Here is an 18,827-nt window from a genome sequence, read left to right as displayed (position 1 = left end):
CCTCCGAGTGTATTTCTGCCATGAAAAACAGCTTCTCATAAAAATACAATCGCCGTTCGGAGTCGGCGTAAAACTGTAGGTCCCTCCGCTTTGTGTGACAACATCAAGGCGCACGCCACAAATCGGAGGAGAAGCTCGGCCAAACACTAACATATGTGTAAGCGCCAATCTATTATTATTATTATTATATTATATAAAAAAAAATCAATATTTTTGACAATAATTTCTTTTTTTTTGCCGTATATTTTCTCAATAAGCAACTATATTTTAAACAAAAGAACTGTAATCTTCAAAAACTGATATTTTTTTTGGAAAACTAAGTATTTTTAATTTTATTAAACAATAGCTTACCCGACACGCCTGCCACACCCTACATATCTCAAGATGCAATTCTAATTAAATACATGGAAAATATCTTAATGTCGGAAACATATTGCAATGCTGATAAATAGCCGACTTTTTGGGTAGCCCATCTGTTGCGGAAAATAATAAATCGACGGTGGACAACAAGTGAACATGCAAACATATACATACTGAGAAAAAAACTATATCATGTTTGTTTCAAACTAAAAAACATGATTTCGCTCCCAATAATATTTGGTATAGCTTAAAAAGATTTTCGTTTGGCGATTTTTTTTTGTTTGAATACGCTTTCGTTCTACGCTTCACAAAAGCTTCTTCATATTTCAGAAACACAAAACCAAAATTTTGTATTATCATTTTTACATGTAAATGTGTTTTCAAATGTTCAATTTGAATACGATTTTTTACAATCTTTCAAACTAATTTCATTTCAAATTTGTTTAAAAAGTACTTTTCTGCCCAAAATTTTTAAATCGTTAACAGTGGAAACCAGAAGCGACTCTGTTTAAAAGAATCATGTTATTTTTTTTTCTAAAAACTTTTTTAAAATATCAATACCTTTTTTGAGTTACAATTAAGGGGATAACATAAATGTATTAATTTTAACAGTATCGTTATTTATTGGGTTCTTCACTTTTAACCACGCGTTTCTATTCATTTTGTATCTTTTGAAATTCTCGCGTGACATGCATACAGTATTAAACGAGATAGAATAGTACGTGTATTATGTCTTTTTGATAATTATTTCTGCCTGTACTTTCTTACCCATCAAAGTTATTATTTCCTCGCCGGTGAATTAAGATAAGTTATTCGCGTGCCCTCGTCCCTTATTTTCGCATTCTTTGATATGTCGGACAAAAAAGGGGTCATTCTGAGGTATTAGTTCCAGCATCCCAAGGAACATTCCATTATTGGGTGTGTTGGGGATTTCACCAGAGCCAGGAGAAGCTAAGCTAGTTTCCCTAGTACCTGGCGATCTTCAAAATATTTTCCAACTAAAACATATTCCGATGATACACACCTCAATAATATTCTAAAGGTTCAATCTTAAGGTTTTTTTGACAATCTTTCTTTTTTTAGTTTTTCAGACAGCTTGTGTTTAATTTAAATTTAACTTTTTAAAACTACAACCTTTTTAAGCATCCTGCGCCTGACACCCATATTTATATACAAATTTAAAATAAATAATTCCCTTAATTCAAGTTGATTTTGATTTTTGAAACAGGTGGCATCCCTCCTCCAGTTTTACTTTTTGTAAATTTAGACTTTTATTGTAATTCCAAAAAAATAGGAAGAAAATTTTGTACATTCGTTCAAATCTGAAATTTTGGAAAAACAAATTGTGAATTAAAATTGTGTATGTATGTTCCCTAAATTGCAAGAAGTTGGAAGAATTTGCAGGAATTTACCAGAAATCGTTCCCGTACTCGGTTCTCTGGTAAAATAGGGGAAAAATGAGATAGTAAAATCTATCCTCTCTTTGTCAGAAGTTGCAAGATTTTACCCGAAGATTTTTTTCTGGTAAAATCTTGTAAAGTGTCAAACCATCAGCTGTTCAAACATTTGAAAGTTGAATAAGAAAAAAAGTACATTTGCATTTTCTCTGAGAGAAATTTTGCTTTTTGACAGTTTTACAGGTTTTGTCCAGAAAAGTTGGCGGAAACACTAACAACGAAAATGAGAATGTAATGAACTAGTTCATTCAAGTGATTTGAACTATAATCTCTGATCACAAAATACACTAAATTTCCCAACTCTAGGCGGGAGCTACTTACTATCTGTATCATCCTCAGACTAATGATACATACATAGAAACATACAATCAAATGCACATAATATACATATTTAAGGAAGAATATGAGCAACTTTCAGGCTTACGTACATATCGACGGAGTTTGGCAAAACCTCGTATCTCAAAACTCTCTCAAACAACACTCTCTAACAAACAAAATCTCTATTAATAACTGAAAATCGCTTTTAATAACTTTTTTACTGAATATTAAATATTAAGTGCTTTTTAGTTAATTAAGAATAGATAATATGTAATGAATCGTAGTATTTTAAGGCTATTTTGAATTAAATTTACGAGATACGAAGTAGTACTGATTTCTGAGATAGAAGATTTTGCCAAAATACCGTCGATATATGTATGTCAGTAGCGATGCCCATGCTGTGCCGCTGATCCAGTTTTAATTGCCAATGCTTTGGTGTCATTCGATTCTCTTAGTATGGAAACTACTCGTGTTACAATGTAATCTCATGCATTTGGATGTAAATAAGTATATATTCATAAGTATCTATGCATGTATGTATGCACACATGTTTGTTGCCATAAAATGTCGAAATATTTACTTGCAACCATCAATTTCATAGCCTCCGTTGCTGTCGCTTCATAGCGCCAAGCATTTTTTAGTATTGATTTTCTGCATCTTCCTTGTCCTGTGTCGAGGCTGTCAACGACACAATGAACTAAGTAGTTGGGTTATGGCGCCTGCTGAGTGGCATATACTATATGTACATACATACATACATTTTAATACATACAAATATGCATCTGAATATTCCCTGCAGGGTAAATCCTTTCTAGTGAATCTAATTTTTAGTTCAGTACTAGTTATTTATCGCCAAAAACTAACCAGTCTAGAAGTAATTTGATTCTCACCAGCCGTGCGGCAGCGAAGTGTGGCACTTTAATATTGCTATTTGGGGTATTCACAACGGTGTCTTAAGTGTCGTATGGTTGTATGTCGTAAACTTTAAACGCCTAATAAATATATTACGGGGGTTCGCAAAGTACCATCAAGGTCACATTATGAATTTTGGCAGTGTTAAAAGATAGTTGTTTATTGGTCAGGTTCTCTAAACATATGAAAAACAATACGACACTTACGACACCGTTGTGAATCCCTAAATTGCATTTTACTTTTTAAAACTACGTATCTGTAGCTTAAGGCTTGTTTTCGCTATGTAAAATTCAATGGCCTTTGTCGTCAAATAAGTGAAAACGAAAACGAGAACGAAAAATGACACTGAAGAGGGCACAACGCCGAAACCGGTTTGTCTCCAAACCAAATTTGACAAGGGATGACGGAAATTCGTTCCATAATACATCATACACCCACCCTGTCGGAAACAACAACAACCAAAAAGGAAATAAGTGAAAACACATTGTCGAAAGCGCTATATCGATTGATTTCGATCAGGATGGATCTTTCGTTGTGCACATGCGCTGCTAAATCAGCTATTTGCCTATATTTTGTAAAAGTATGGATGAAGGATTTAAAGTTGCCATTCAATTATTTGCATATATGATAAGTCCCAAAGAATAAAAAGCACTTCATATGAAATCTAGATCTAGGCTAACAAACTTAAAACTGGTTCGGAAATACATAAAGAAACTAAATAAAGAACTAAAATTAGTCTGTCGAATTTAGAAGTGGTTCGGAACCATCGAAAAGTAATAAAGCCAAAATGACACTTTTGAAATAAAATAATTCAATACATTTTTGTGAAATCCCTTGCGTGTAGGTACTTCTTTTTCCAACTAAAATATTCTAATTTCTAAAGGTTGTTCAACAGGTTTATCTTATTTTATCGTTGCAATTTTGTTTTAGAAATGTGGTTCTTATTTTATTGCTAAATGGGAAGGATTAAAAAGAATGACATATTTTTTGGCAGTTTTATTTTTTTATTTGGCACTTTCTTATCGTCAATATGGCATCTCATAGCTAAGGAAAGTTGCTAGTATGCAATCGAAGCAGTTCGGCTCTAGTGCGTTTCCCTACAGGGTATGTATGTATATACATAAGTACATAGGTAAGTATTTACATATGTGAGAAAATAGCGTATGAATGCATATCCTTGCGGCTGGAGGTCGTTTTCGATTTAAGAAAACATATACATACATATATATATTTTTTATGTCCATGTACATACATACATAAATACAAATGTATGCAAACGAATGATAGGTGTTTATTTATGACTTGAGTGCATTTTACAATATCTATATGTGTACTTAAATTCCTGATTTTTGTTTACTAGGGCATAATAATATCAAGATGGCAGGCTTGTTTAAATTAAATTTATTTAATTTTGCTGCAATCGATTTCTGCCTTTAGATATGTGGATTATTTTATCATCCGTTTGATATTTCTGTTTTATCGTTTTCATCTCTCAACTAACACTTCTCTTTTTATTACATTTTTGCTGTTGGATGTTGTTATTTTATGTTTCTTCATATCTTAAATAATATACAAATGCATGTATGAACATATATCTAGATAGAATACTAAATGTCCTTCAGTCACACCTGTTAGTTTAATTACACTTGAATGCTGCTTGTGGGCGATGTGCTCAGTGCTGTCATCACGGTAAAAAGTATTTATTTACACACACAAATACACAGTGCTTACGAAGGTATGTATGCATGTTTATATTGCAGACATACATATGCACTATTTTAATGTAAATGTGAAGCAGATTTTTAAATTACTTTTACATTCCTCGGGGTGTTGATGACAAAACCATTGGCATTTGCTCAACAACACATTTTCTAGCAACTTCAATATGATGAAAAATAATTGCATTTCTGGGAAGAAACGTAACAAGATTGAGTGTTTGAAAATATGTGCATGCATACATATATTCATACATACATATATTCATACATACATATATACATAAATTACCTTGCAGAAAAAATTATCAATTTCAAATTATGAATTGATTGGTAGTTAGCTTTTTTGAGGGATTTCTATAAAATACATAGCTTGTAGTTAGCTACAAAAAGCTAACTTGAAACTAGTTGTCAAGTAATTCAGGAGTAATGCAGGAGATTGTTTTCTTTAAACGCATTTCTATTTAAATATCCTGCACTTCGCAAATTCCTTTTCGAATTGAGGACAAATTAAATTAAGATCGAAATTTCATATTATCATTTTGAAGTTATGTGTGACGGAGTTCGAATATGGGACCACCTAAACAAATATGAAATATAATAAAATAAATAAAGTAAATAACAAAATAAATACAAGAAATATTTTATTTTTCCTATTGATATTTTATGTCCAAATGTTAGTTATATCAAAAGCATAGGTAACCACCCTTGACTATTTCGCGGCCACCGCCATAGACATATAGTTAGCTTTCGTCAAAGAAAATATACAGATAATAGCGACTTTTAGCTCTTTCCTAAGCTTACTTTAAGTTATTAGTTAGATACATTTCCTGCAGGGTATTTATACATACAAACATAGTACGAGCTGTGCTTCAAATCTTCGCAGTATTGGACTTTTAGCGAAAGTAGAATCAGCGGCCGCTGTGGTGCAGTGGTTGCACACTGCCATTCCGCAGGGCCTGGGTTCGAGCCCAATTTCCGACCAACACAAAAAAAAAAATAAAACATAAATAATTTATTTCTTCTCATAAAAATACAATCGCCGTTTGTAGTCGGCATAAAACTGTAGGTCTCTCCCCTTTGTGTAACAACATTAAGTCGCATGCCAGAAATCTGAGGAGAAGCTTGGTCAAACACTAACATATTTATGTTTATGTATATATATAGAATCAGTACCTTTCGAAAAGGAAATCAAAGTTCAAAGGACCCTGCAAACCATTTTTTCAGAGTATTCTGAATCGTAAAGAAATTTTAACGAATTCGGAAAGATATCATCCGATTTTTTTCCGAATTTTCTAAAATGAAATAAATTACGCACACTTCCATTCTTTTACGAAATTTCGGAAGAAAATCGGTGAAGAAATGAAAATAATGCTGCTATGTGAAGAATTTCTTGCAGACTTTTTTCAGAATTTTCTTTATTTTTCGTACAGAAATTTCTTTACGAGTTCGTGTCAACCACTTCATATAATTTTCTTTGAAGATTCGGAAAAAAATCGTTACAGAAATCAGATACTCCTAAAGATTTCGTTAAGATTTCGGGAACTTTGGTTTGCAGGGAAGATTCTTACTTTAGCACCAACTCATTGAAAAACAAAACTTATGGCAGTTCGGCGAGCATTACCTCCTTATGATCTTACTGATAAATTGTCACTGATGGAATACACATATCTACAAAGGATGATTATTTTTTAAGCTCATATATAAGGACCACCCTGGGTGTTGGAAGGGCCGAAATAAGGAGACGAAAACCTTGTGACATTATTCTGCAAATGTTGCCACACATGCATATCGAGGAAAGGTACCTGCGAAAAGTAAAAACCAGTATATACATAGATCAAACAAGAAAATTGCCTGCGCGCTAAGAGACGATCTCGAAAAAAATAAGAAATTGAGTAGGTTTATAAGAATGTAGAACACAGCTCTGCACTAATGCTGACACCAAAACTTGGAGCCCCAAATGCAAGGTCGTGAAGTCCAAAATTGAAAAGGCTCTGCCAAAATGTCTTTTTGAGAAAGTACTGTGAAATACCATGCCACGTTAATCTAATAGAAGTAGTAACACCGGAAGAAATCATCGCAGTTTTCAAAATGATTAATAAGCGAACGTCTCTCATTTCCAATGGCGCCCTAATCGTAGCTCTAAATTTAGCAATTAAGAAAGACTCAGTGTTTTTCGCACAAGTAATGCAGATGTACCTCGTGGATGGTACCTTTTCGAATATTTGGAAAGTGCAATATCCAGTCTTGTTGCGGAAAATGGGAGAGTCACCCTGTATCATAATAATACTAGACGTCGAAAATACGTTCAATACCGCGAACTGGGAACAGATCTCTCAATCACTCGAAAGGCTACACGTTCCAACATACCTCGGCATAATCTTTAGCTACCTCAGCGGCATGACGCAGCGAAACTAGATAGATAACCGAAGGAGCTCAGTGAGGGTTCGGTACTTGGATCGCTTTTAGTTCCTTCCTAATTGCAGTATATTATACATATCATCAACGCTGGTGATCGTAGTAAAATACATCTCACAGGTAGAAAACAAGCCAAACCCTGTAACTCGTCATACAAAGGGCTGGTTAAAAAAGCTGAACCCTTCTATAACTTAGAAGGAAAAAACTAGAAACATCAAAATTCATAGTGGGAAGGCATAAAACCGAATCATTACTGCAGATATGCTACTTGGGTGCAATAGTTAAAAACCTTCTAAATGTGGGCTGCCATTTTAAAATACTTTCTAAAATTGGAGGACCAAGAAGCATTGAAACGATTTGGACACGGCATATCACTGCCTATGTTTAAATGTCATGAGAATGGAGCTAAGTTATCTGGCCCGCTAAATATCGTCGACACCATGCTGATGAAAGAGTGTAATTAAAATACGAATGTACATAAACACACAGTTGTGAGAAGGTGGCAATGTACAGGCACCGCAGCAATATCTGACAAAAGAACTGACTTAAATAGGTGCGAGTGATGCAACTGGTAACAAATCAAGTAATGCCTGATCTGAGCCTTTCCTAGCCAGATGACAGATGCCTCATTAGCAGTTACTCCCGAGTAATCTAGCACCCACTTAGGACTTGCATTGCCGAACTAATTTGAAAGTATTAAGAGGGCTCCTGCTTCTCCACTTATTTTCCACAAGTGAAGATTGCCTCCGTTACTTTCGATATAGACTCCAGATCTTGACCTTGTCAATTTTGGAGGCACAAGTTGGAGTTAAGCCAGCATTCAGACTCAGGGAGCTCAACACTGTAGTACCTCTTCAACAATACTGACTCATCCGGACTCTTTTGGGGTCTTAAATTCTGAGTTGAACAAAAGTAACAAAGTTTTCGTAGAAGTAAACGTTTTTAAGACTCAAAAAGGCGTCATATTTCAACCTTAATATGACTCCGGAAAATTTACGGGCCTTTACGCATTGGCGACGGTGAGTACCGCAAACGATGGAACGACGAACTTTACAACGAAATGAACATAGTGCAGCGAATTAAAATGCATCGGCTGCGCTGGCTTCGAAATGTCGTGCGAATGGGCAAAGACACTCCTGCTCCGAAAGTATTCAACTCGGAACGCGCTGGTGGTAACAAAGGAAGAGAAGGGCCCAGATGTATTGGAAAGACCAGGCGGAGAAGGAGTTGGTTTCATTTGGCATTTCCAATTTTCAACATTGGGCACAGAAGGGAAACGACTAGTGTGCTTTGTTGAGCTCGGCCAAAATCGCTAAGGTGGTTACAGAGCCAAATAAGAAGAAGAAGTATATGACTTCTAACTTGAACTCGTATTAGCGCGACCTCCTAAGAAGGGAATTATTTATAAAGAATTCTGAGATAGTTATAAAGAATTCTTAGACTTTTCTGACTCTAAAATGCGTTCGAATGTTTGCATGGTAATAAAGACGCATACAAATTAAGAGTACACATACATACATGTGTATGTACATATCTACAAAACTATACATTTCCACGACCAATATTTTTGTAATTTATGCGATCTGTCAGAAAACTTTCTTATGTACGAGTGCGTAAAGCCAAAGCATTTCGCTTTTCATAGAAAAGTGTGCCTTAATTTTTTTTAAATCCTAAATTGTATGACACTCATCATCCGCGTCGCCGTTGCCACTCTTTATGGCAGCCAATTTGTGGGGGCTTGTAGTTTCATTGAACCAGACAGAGAGAGAGAACGTGTCCCCAAAATATATGTATGTATGTATGTTCGTTTATATCTACACACATAGGTACATATTTTCAACACTTCACGGCACATTTTTTTAAATTAATATATTCAACCTAATTGTATTAAATGTGCACACATATATGTATGTACACATGTATATGCACAAATATATGTAGTCATGTATCAGGTATTAATGTTCTCGGAGGACTTTCAATCATGTGCGGCATTAATTAGGTGTGCGTCACTCTTTTACATATGTATGCCGCCACGTCGCGCCGTTGGTACTCAAAGAAAATATAGAAGAAATAGGAAATGGGGGCAAAACTGCGCCAAGTTGTCATGGCCGAACGTTTTTTTTTTCTGCTGCCGCTTTATTGTCTTGCTCCACCGCTGGCACGTGGAAAATCCATGCGACTCACGCATAATTCCCATGAAATTTTGTCTAAAAGTTTTGAAATTTATTTTTAAAACTTGTCACCTTAGTGCGTGGCGTTGTCTGGATCCAGCGGCCGACAGGGCTGCTTAGTAAGAAGCTTTTCTCTAGATAATAATTGGGCGCACTATGCAGCGTTCGGGCTAAAATAAGAGAATAAGTCAGTACTAAGTAATATGGATTCTACCTCATATCCATGAGTTGTGTAAAAATGAGTGAAAAAATCTCGCGAATGGTAAAAAACACAGTTCTTCAATAGCAGGTATCTGTTTTAAATGTAAAAAATGCGCCAGTTCGATTTTTAATGTAATCCTTACTGGAATTGATGTAAAAAAAAACAATTGTATAAAATCTGGGAATTTTTCCCTGAACCCCGAGATTCGAAAGCGCTCCAAAGAAAAATATTCAAATGGGTCCTTACATATGCACATGCATATGTATGGTATGTAAATGTGCATATGAGAATATTTACACACATTTTTCTCGGACACTGTGGCGTCACATTGTGCGTCGCCACATTTCTCTTTTTTCCTTGACCTTTCAAAAACATTGCTTTGCTGTCATCAACTGAAGTTTCAAGTTTATGCTGTACCCTTACCTTTTGAACATCAAAAAGATTAAAATGAAGTTTTTGACAACTTAAAAAATGTAGTCTATTTTCAGTTTTTTCTTGTCAAGCTTTCTGACTTTAGCTGTCAACACGGTTAAACTTTTACGGCACGCGTTGTTGCGCTCATTTATGTATGTATGTTTTTTTCGTTCTTTCGTGTAACTGTTTTCTTGTTTTCTCTAGCAAACTGTCGGTGATGTCAGCATATGTCAATTACGTGTACTTTTTGTTATTACCACTAAACAATTGTTATTTACGCGTTGTGACAATTTTACTTCTATTTTGCCGCATAACTCGCCACAGTCAGTAGATGCAAATTTAATTCGCTCATTATTCGTCATTATCGCAAATCTTAGAGTGCTCAACCAAATTACCGAGTTGCATTGATAGTGGGTTATAAGTTCAATATGTATGTACATGTACAGTGGTCAAAAAAATTATAGCCGTACCACATAGATATTGACAAGCTTTCATAATTTGTTATTTGTTAACTGACTTCAAAAAGGGACAAGGTTATCAATTCGTCAGATTTTTTATTATATTTTTTTTTGTATATATGTTACCGCATAAATTTGGACCACGTTAACCGATTTCGATAATTCATCGAAAAGTGATAACTTAAGAGTGGTCCCATACTGATTTTGTTTAGATCCGATAATTGGATCATGAAGAAATTAACGGTACACCAAAATTTGTATTTGAAAATTGGAGTCAGTTGTGTGTTTTGCTTGGTTTTTAATTTTAGTTATTTTTTATTAAAAAATAAACCGTATAAATTCCATATATGTAATACTTCTATATTGGCAGTAAGCTAACTTCTCAATGTGTAAGCATTCCGAAATCAAAGCGAGACAGTCTAGTGCCGTTTTTGTCAATGTATTGTGTACTTGAGTGCCGTTTTCGTATATGTGTTGTGTACATGTTTATTTATAAACGCATGTGTTCCTTTTCTTTCGTACGTGTTTATTGATATTTCTGTACTGTAGTGTTTTCGGACGGTACTAGCTCTTACTGCCAATATAGGAGTATTACATATATGATAAATTCAAGTTTCAAACTTTATGCAATATTAAAAAAATCAACAAACTTTCGTAAAATTGTCGAGCTTTTTAATAAGATTTCCTAGAAAGATTATGAGTATGCAGTTTTTTAGCTCATTCAATTCTATTATAATAAAGGGCAAGTTTCAAATGGCTAAAAACTACAGTTTATCTTATAGTTATCTTACCCAAGCATCTCTGCTCATGCTCAGCGCGTATACATAATTACCTACATAATTGTTCACCAAGGGTTAATCCAGTTGGTCGTGTTATTTTGCCCAGCAGTCTACCGCTACTCATAGATAATTTAAAACGATTATCGAGTTTACATACATACGGCTTTTGGCAGTAGACACGCATCTTGTACTGCCATCTAATGCCTGTAATTAGAGACTAACCACAGTTTCTCATGTTCAATTATCGTGTGTTGTTGCAGCGGTTGTCTTACCCAGTTTCAACAACACACAAGCAGTCATTCAAATCTGTACCTATTCCATTTACCTCCCATATTCGGTGTCACAGCTTGTTGGCTATTACATACATAAATCTGGATTTCCAAATTCTGTCAATGTCAATGTTCAGCTGGTGCATCTCCACTTTCCTATACATGTACACATTTGAAAATTTATGGCATAAAATATTTCGGATCACAGCCTTGTAAATGGATTATGTGGCTGCCTGATTCACGTACATGTATGTAAATATGTATGTATGTGAGCCCTGTGGGGAAAATCTCTGGTTACGAACTGGTGCGCTTCTAGTATATTTAGAGCCAGTACTAGTTAGCGATAAATCTCTTTTGCATGCAAGTAACTGGCGAATTGAACATGGCGATGTCCTAGGAAGTGCCAATTGCCCCCCGCTGCATCCGAACTAGTCCTAAATTCTATAGTTCCGAACCAAATCTAAAATCGACAGACGAAAGAAAAACGTATTATGATTTTTCAATCTTTTTGGTTCCTCCGTGCGTGCAATTTTAAGTTATTTTGAAAGCAATGTGTTTTCAATTTGAAATTAAATTGTAAGAAATGTATTTACATACCTTTAGCTGTAGCGGAGTTTGCAGAGGTGCTTGCTGTTGTTGGTTAGATTCCAGAGGGTCCCAAGATGTTAAAATGTTAGCACAAATTTTTATTTTGTATTACCAAGCTCAAAGCATCTGGGAAGTGCAGTTCCATTCTGCGTATTTGAACGAAAAAGCCACCAAAAAAGGTACAATAAAATAATTTTTATAGGTATAACACTAGTTACTATCGAACTGGTTCGTTTTTGGCGATAAAGTTCTAGTACGGAATTAGAAATTTGATTCACTAGTTCGCGGTTTCCCTGCAGGGAGGAAACTGTTTGCTACATGTGTGTAAATCTTTATCATAGTTTTTGTTGTTGTTCGCTTAGCATTTAAAATGTCATTACGTTTCTAAATTTACGTTAATTTGTCTTTTCTGCATTGACAAAGGTGTTAAAGCGATTACATATATGTATGTGTGTAAGTACATGCACATATAGCTCTAGGTAGTTGCTTTGGGTGTACTTTCCATTCTTTCACCTCTCAATTGTTGGTTGTTCTCACTCGGTTGGAATTCACACATTTTTCTTTTACTAATTTAACTAATTCCATGTTTCATTCGAGTGGTCTCATTTTATTTTTGTCTTAATTGTCTTTTCCAGCACATTCATCACTTCCACAGACTGGTGATTTTTTTCCTGCCCTTAATGAGTTCTCAAGCCATTCCACGATACGCCCTGAAATTCTACATGGGCGACATAAACGCGCCCTACGAAGTACATTGGAGGCGGAGGTGAGTAAGAGGGAGAAAAGCGACTGAAACACATTTCAATAAGGTATAAGAGACAAGGAATGTATGAAAAAGTCGGTATTACTGTGTAGGATAATATATTTGCCACACTTTTTTTTAACCACATGGTTAAAAAAATAAGCTGTATCAATCTGAAAATTAACTTTAATCGACAAGTTTAATTAATAAAAGTAATCGTAAAACTCAAACGTAACATTCGTCAACAATAATTTTTGTAAATAATTCAGTTTGTATCAACATCACTGTTTACTTTTTTTTTTCTAAAGCAGGGACCACACGATTTATACATTTGTACATTTTGACAGATACAGAGTTTTTTAGCTAAACCCATTTTTGATACAATTTTCTAGACAACACCACGGTGTGACCGCCAAAATGTACAAATCTGTACAAATTTACAAATCGTGTTACACCGGCTTAAGAAGTATTTTTGAGTCGGTTACCTGTAAAAATGCAACATTTTTACTTCTCATTAAACCATTAGTCACCACGTTTTACATAACTTTTTGGTATAAGACTTAAAGAACATGGCATGTTCTTAACTATCACAATTCAATAAAATAAAAGGTTTGCTCAGAAAACAGTTTTCTCGTTCCCTCTTGACAAAATCGGCTCCCTTAGCAAGGCGCAGTGTGTGGATGCGTGTTTGTGTGCAACTTTCTGTAAGGGAGTGTCAAAACCCTAATGTAACTAGTGAGCAAACCTTTAACTATACTGGATCACCAATTTTAGTTTGGTTTTTGTTCTCCAGATGCCACCATCCAATTTCTATATAGAATTGCTCGGTGATTCCGAAAATGGAGTTAATTTCTTCAAACGAAATTACGTATATCTTACGAACAAATTTTACAATCTTAAAATGAGATACGTCAAATCAAAGCTAATAAAATTCTCGATAAACCATATATACATCACTTACCGATGGGACTGATAGTTTCTGACAAATTAATTAATCATTCCGGTTTTATTTATTTTTTAATGAAAAAATTAAAAAGAAAATCAAACTTTAACAGAAAAAAAAAATAACACGTTCTGTGCCAAATTTTTGCATTTGTGCGAAAACATCTTCTGATACAAAAAATATCAAGTTCCTAATGAAGAAAAGCGATGGATAAATAAAGAAGTAATGAGTAGAAAACGTGTTACTCAGGTGTACGAGGCGTATGAGCAACCTTCTTTCCTGCTAATTTTTCACACAAAAAATCTTTGCGTATTTTCATTTGATTACTTTTTATCTTTATTTATCCATCGATTTTCTTCAGTAGTAACTTGATTTTCTTGTAACAGAAGCAAAAATTTGGCGCAGAACCTGTAATTTTTTCTTCTGTTAAATTTAAATTTTTTTTTTAATTTTTTCATTAAAAAATATAAAAGACTGGAATCATTAATTAATGTGGTAGAAACTATAAGTCCCATCGGTAAGTGATGTATATGTGGTTTATAGGGAATTTTATTAGCTTTCATTTGCCGTCATATTAGGATTATTAAATTGCTTCGTAAGATATACGTGATTAAGGGGAACCACTTTTTGTTTCAAGCTGAATAGCGGTAAATTGCAAATATCTCGAAAACGTATCCATAGAAAAAAAGCTCGATTTTCCGAATCACCGAGCAATTCTACGTAGGTACTGGATAGTGGCGTCTGCAGAACAAAAACTAAACTAAAATTTGTGATCCAGTGTTGTTGAATCATGCTAAACTATTACGCATGTTTTCAATTACATATTTATCGATTTCTAAATATTGCTTTTTGGAAAATATTTTTACTACAAAGAAATTTTTATTAGGAAAATTAGATAGCAAAGCTTTGATATCTTGCTATGTAATGGAACAATTATTTAGTATACACTTTTAGTACACGAACGACGAAATATTTAGCTTTCGATTGGCATTATAAAGTTTGACCTAGGTTGATCTTTTTTTCTTTTGGATGTATCTTTTCAGAACATACCCATATCTAGTCAAAAGGTCCAAAAATCCATAATAGTCTTATTTATTGTTAAGAGATGGTTTTAAGTTATATAGAAAGTGAAAGTAATTTTAGCCAGATTTCCAAAATTTTCAGCATATAGCTTTTTTATACCAAATGCAATAATTCAACCGAAATTTGTGGTAATCTCATTGACTGCTAAGATATTATTGGCATACATCCACTTTGATTGAATTTGCTTCAGTAGTTACTGATTTATCGCAGTTATCTAAGAGGTTGGCCATTGTTATTGTCCGATTTCGAAAATTGTTAACTCTTTTCTGTGTTGAACCACAGTTGAATACTGTAGAAAGTTTGGCATAAATTGGTAAATCGGTTACAGCATGCCCAAAAAACTTCGTTTTCGAACAAAATTTAGAGAACCATTTATAATCATGATTCTGTTTGCAAAGGTGATGTATACGGGAAAAGATAGAATGCGAATTTTATGACTTTCACAGTGATATAGACTATGCCACACTCACAAAAACAAGGCTTGCAGTAGCTTTCCGCACTATTTCTATGCTTCGATGAAACGATCTTTTGCTACGGCACAAAACTACGAAAACAAGAGCTGCCAAGAGCACAATGAAGAACTAACGAAACATTCTAAAGAAAAAGGCAATTGAAAAAGTTGCTTGATATCAGCCGCAGTCGAAAAACAGTTATGTATAAAGAACCTCAATATGAATACAAAAGTTTAGATTGGGAAGATGCCAATGAAAAAAAAGCAACACCGTATTCGTGATCGAAACATAGTTTTACGTTTAGGTTCACCCCTGTGTACATATGTATACCTCTTTGGCTTCAAAATTGAGTAAGGTCATTAAGGACGCGCACGCGTGAATACTGTTAAGCGGTCCCTTCACCCGAGACTGGTAACTAACATATGCACGTACCTACATAGTATGAGCATAGACATGTTCATGATTACCCTAAATATATTTATCCTGCAACGTGCATTTGTATATACATATGTATGTATGTAAATATGTATGAATGTATCAATATGAGTGAATGTTTAGAAACCACTCCGTAAATTGAAAAACGCCCACAATTAGCATGCTGAAATTAAATTAGTCTGTTGAAATATGATCGACCACTGGACAATCATATTTATGTAAAGCATATAATGGGTTGATGGAACCAATGGTTAATCCAGTGGTTGTGCGTGTGATTCTGTGTAGAATAAAGGGTGCGCTATCCTGCATACCAGGTCATAAAAAAAACAAAAACATTTTATTTATAACTAGCAAATACCCGGCGTGTGTCACTGCGCCCTTAAAAGTATTTTTGCGTTGTTACTCCCTCCCTCATTATGGCCTCCTTCATAAAAAATAAAATATATTTAAGAGGCTTGAAGCGAGATTTAAAAAAATTGATTTATGATGCGTTCTTTATTTTTTATAAATGTGGCTGTTATTTAATATATTTTTGAAGGTATTTAGAAATTAATTATCAATTTAACTGAATGAGTTTTTCAAATAGGCAACCCGCTTCAAAAATAGTTCGTGACAAGTACTGCAGGCTTGAATGCGATTTAATATACATTGTTTGCGACTTTTTGGATACTTTAGAAGACTGACTACATACTAGGGATGTCAATTTTCGGGGTTTTGTCGATCCCGGGATTTTCGGGATCTGAAAATACAATCCCGGGATCCCGGGATTGTCCCTAAATTCAGGCAAAAGTGCAACACCAACACATCTGTGATCATCCTATTATAGTATTTTAAATCAGATTTATATAACAAAAAAAAGTACAATTTATTGTAATTCATTTACATATGTATTTATTAAGGCGATAAATCAGTATTTTCAATCACAAAAAAACAAACATTGAATTTGACAAACATATATGTATGTATCTATGTATGTACATATCCTCATTAATTTATAACATAGTTTTTGCACTACAAGTACAAATGCATAGAATGCACAGAAATATTTTGCATAGGTTTTTTTTGCAATATTCAGAATATTTTTCATGGTATTTTTTTTTTTAATTTAAAAAAATATATATGTATGTGAAATTTTAAAGTTGCTAAAACATCCCGTTAAAATTTTATATTTTTTTTGCCACAAAAAAATTCGTTATAAGGAAGAAAATGCTAACATCGTCAGTAAAAAAAAATCAAAAATCAAGGGAGTTTTTAGCAACTTTAAAATTGCACTTTATTGTATTAAATTGAATCTGCTATTAAACTGCATAATAGAATTTTTTGTAAAAATTATGATTAAAAAGTTTGATATTTTTATGATAATTTGGTGAACTTAAACCAACTTTCTCTAAAGTGTGAAATTTTGATTTACATGATTTTTGTTGTAAAATGAGCTATATATTTTTTTTAATTNTATTAAACTGCATAATAGAATTTTTTGTAAAAATTATGATTAAAAAGTTTGATATTTTTATGATAATTTGGTGAACTTCAACCAACTTTCTCTAAAGTGTGAAATTTTGATTTACATGATTTTTGTTGTAAAACGAGCTATATATATTTTTTTATTAACAAAAAAATACCATGAAAAATATTTTGAATATAGCAAAAAAAATCAATGCAAAATATTGTTGTAAGTGACTGTATTTGGTACAGCAGTAACTGCCTATGTAACTATATAAAATTTATATGCATGTATGTATATTTAAGTAATAATAAAAAAGTTAACACATTTGTAAAAAATAAATATATAAGTGCATCACCTATTCCATTTTGAGCGAAGCAAAATTATTCCTTCTTTTGATGGAAATGCGATATTAAAGAAATTATAGCATTAAGGGTTGCAAAAAATTCTTGTTTTGCCCTTGTGATAAAAATTTAATTGGCTAACAAAAAAATTGTTTCCAGCAATCCCGGGATTTAAATCGATATTCGGGACTTAAAAAAGGCCGGGATCCCGAAATTTTTTTTATCAATTTAAGTAAATAAGATTTTTCAAATGGGGGTTGCCACAAAAATGTTTTCGGTGGTAAACTTTCCTAGCCCTCTTTAGTTTGATACCCATATTGCAATATTTAAGTTATTTTATTAGTTAAAATAAAATAAATCTTTCAAACAGCCTTCTGCCTTCTTAAACCTCTTTCTTTTGACAATATTTAGTTTATCTTATCAATTTACATAAACTGCAATTTTCAAACAGGTGGCAACTTTCTAACTTTTTTCTTTCTATATTTTAAGTTAGAGTTCAGGCAATACATCGGTCCAAACTGAATTTAATTTCATGCACTAGTTTCGAGTACAAACATACCGACAAAAAGACAGTCAAAAATTCTAAAAATTGTTAAATATTAACTTTTTTTAATATCAATAATGTGCAGACATCGCTCCGTTACAATTTTATTATTCTTATGTATAGATATGAAGAAATTAACTAAATGCTCTTCCTTCACTATAAAATAATTTAAATTATTCCAGGCATAGCATTTCATATTTGTCCTGTTTTTTTTCATTCCATCTATAGCAAGGCCAACATGTTCCGCACATAACACTCACGTATCAACATGAAGGTCAACGCGTTCACATTGACCTGCATCGCAACGATGATTTGCTGCCAACAGAGCATTTTCTTCGCTATCAAAATTCGAATTCGCCAACGGGGCGTGTTATAAAAAATTTCACAAAGACTGAAATGGAATTGTGCCATTACCAGGTGAGTTGTAGGCAGCCTATTTCGCCCATGTGAGTCCTACTGTCCTAATTGGTTTTGTAAAACACACATACACGATTTTAAGCAAATATTGTAGCCTATCAAAGCTGCGCCGAACCTGTCGCTTCTAATATTTTTTCTAATATTTCATCTAACCTCGATATATATATTTTTTTAAATTGCAGGGCACTATACGCGGCAAACCACATTCAAATGCTGCCATATCGACGTGTAATGGTGGTGGTGTAAATGGTGTCATATTCGATGGCACCGATACATATTTTATACACTCTGGTAGTGATGGACGCTTGCAGGATGAACATTTTTTATTTCGGTGAGTATATTTATTTGCTGTTGATTGTCAT

The 18,827-nt window shown here is 33.7% G+C and overlaps 1 protein-coding gene across 12 annotated transcripts in view; it reads left to right on the top strand.

Annotated features, from left to right (window-relative positions):
• The window catches only part of Meltrin (disintegrin and metalloproteinase domain-containing protein meltrin), a 194,333-nt gene that overhangs the window by 158,122 nt on the left and 17,384 nt on the right, over positions 1–18,827 (top strand). For all 12 annotated transcript variants that reach the window (XM_017609279.1, XM_017609277.1, XM_017609272.1 and 9 more), the window contains 3 exons: positions 12,697–12,827; positions 18,277–18,465; positions 18,648–18,796. In XM_017609279.1, coding sequence (XP_017464768.1) covers positions 12,697–12,827; positions 18,277–18,465; positions 18,648–18,796 — 469 coding nt within the window. The remainder of the gene's footprint in view (positions 1–12,696; positions 12,828–18,276; positions 18,466–18,647; positions 18,797–18,827) is intronic.

The sequence above is a fragment of the Rhagoletis zephyria genome, unplaced genomic scaffold, assembly GCF_001687245.7.
Source record: "Rhagoletis zephyria isolate East Lansing unplaced genomic scaffold, Rhagoletis_zephyria_1.1 Rzeph_scaffold_00208, whole genome shotgun sequence".
NCBI classification, from domain to species: Eukaryota; Metazoa; Arthropoda; class Insecta; order Diptera; family Tephritidae; genus Rhagoletis; species Rhagoletis zephyria.
Note: the sequence above shows the minus strand (reverse complement) of the source record. Positions and strands in the feature narration are given on the sequence as shown.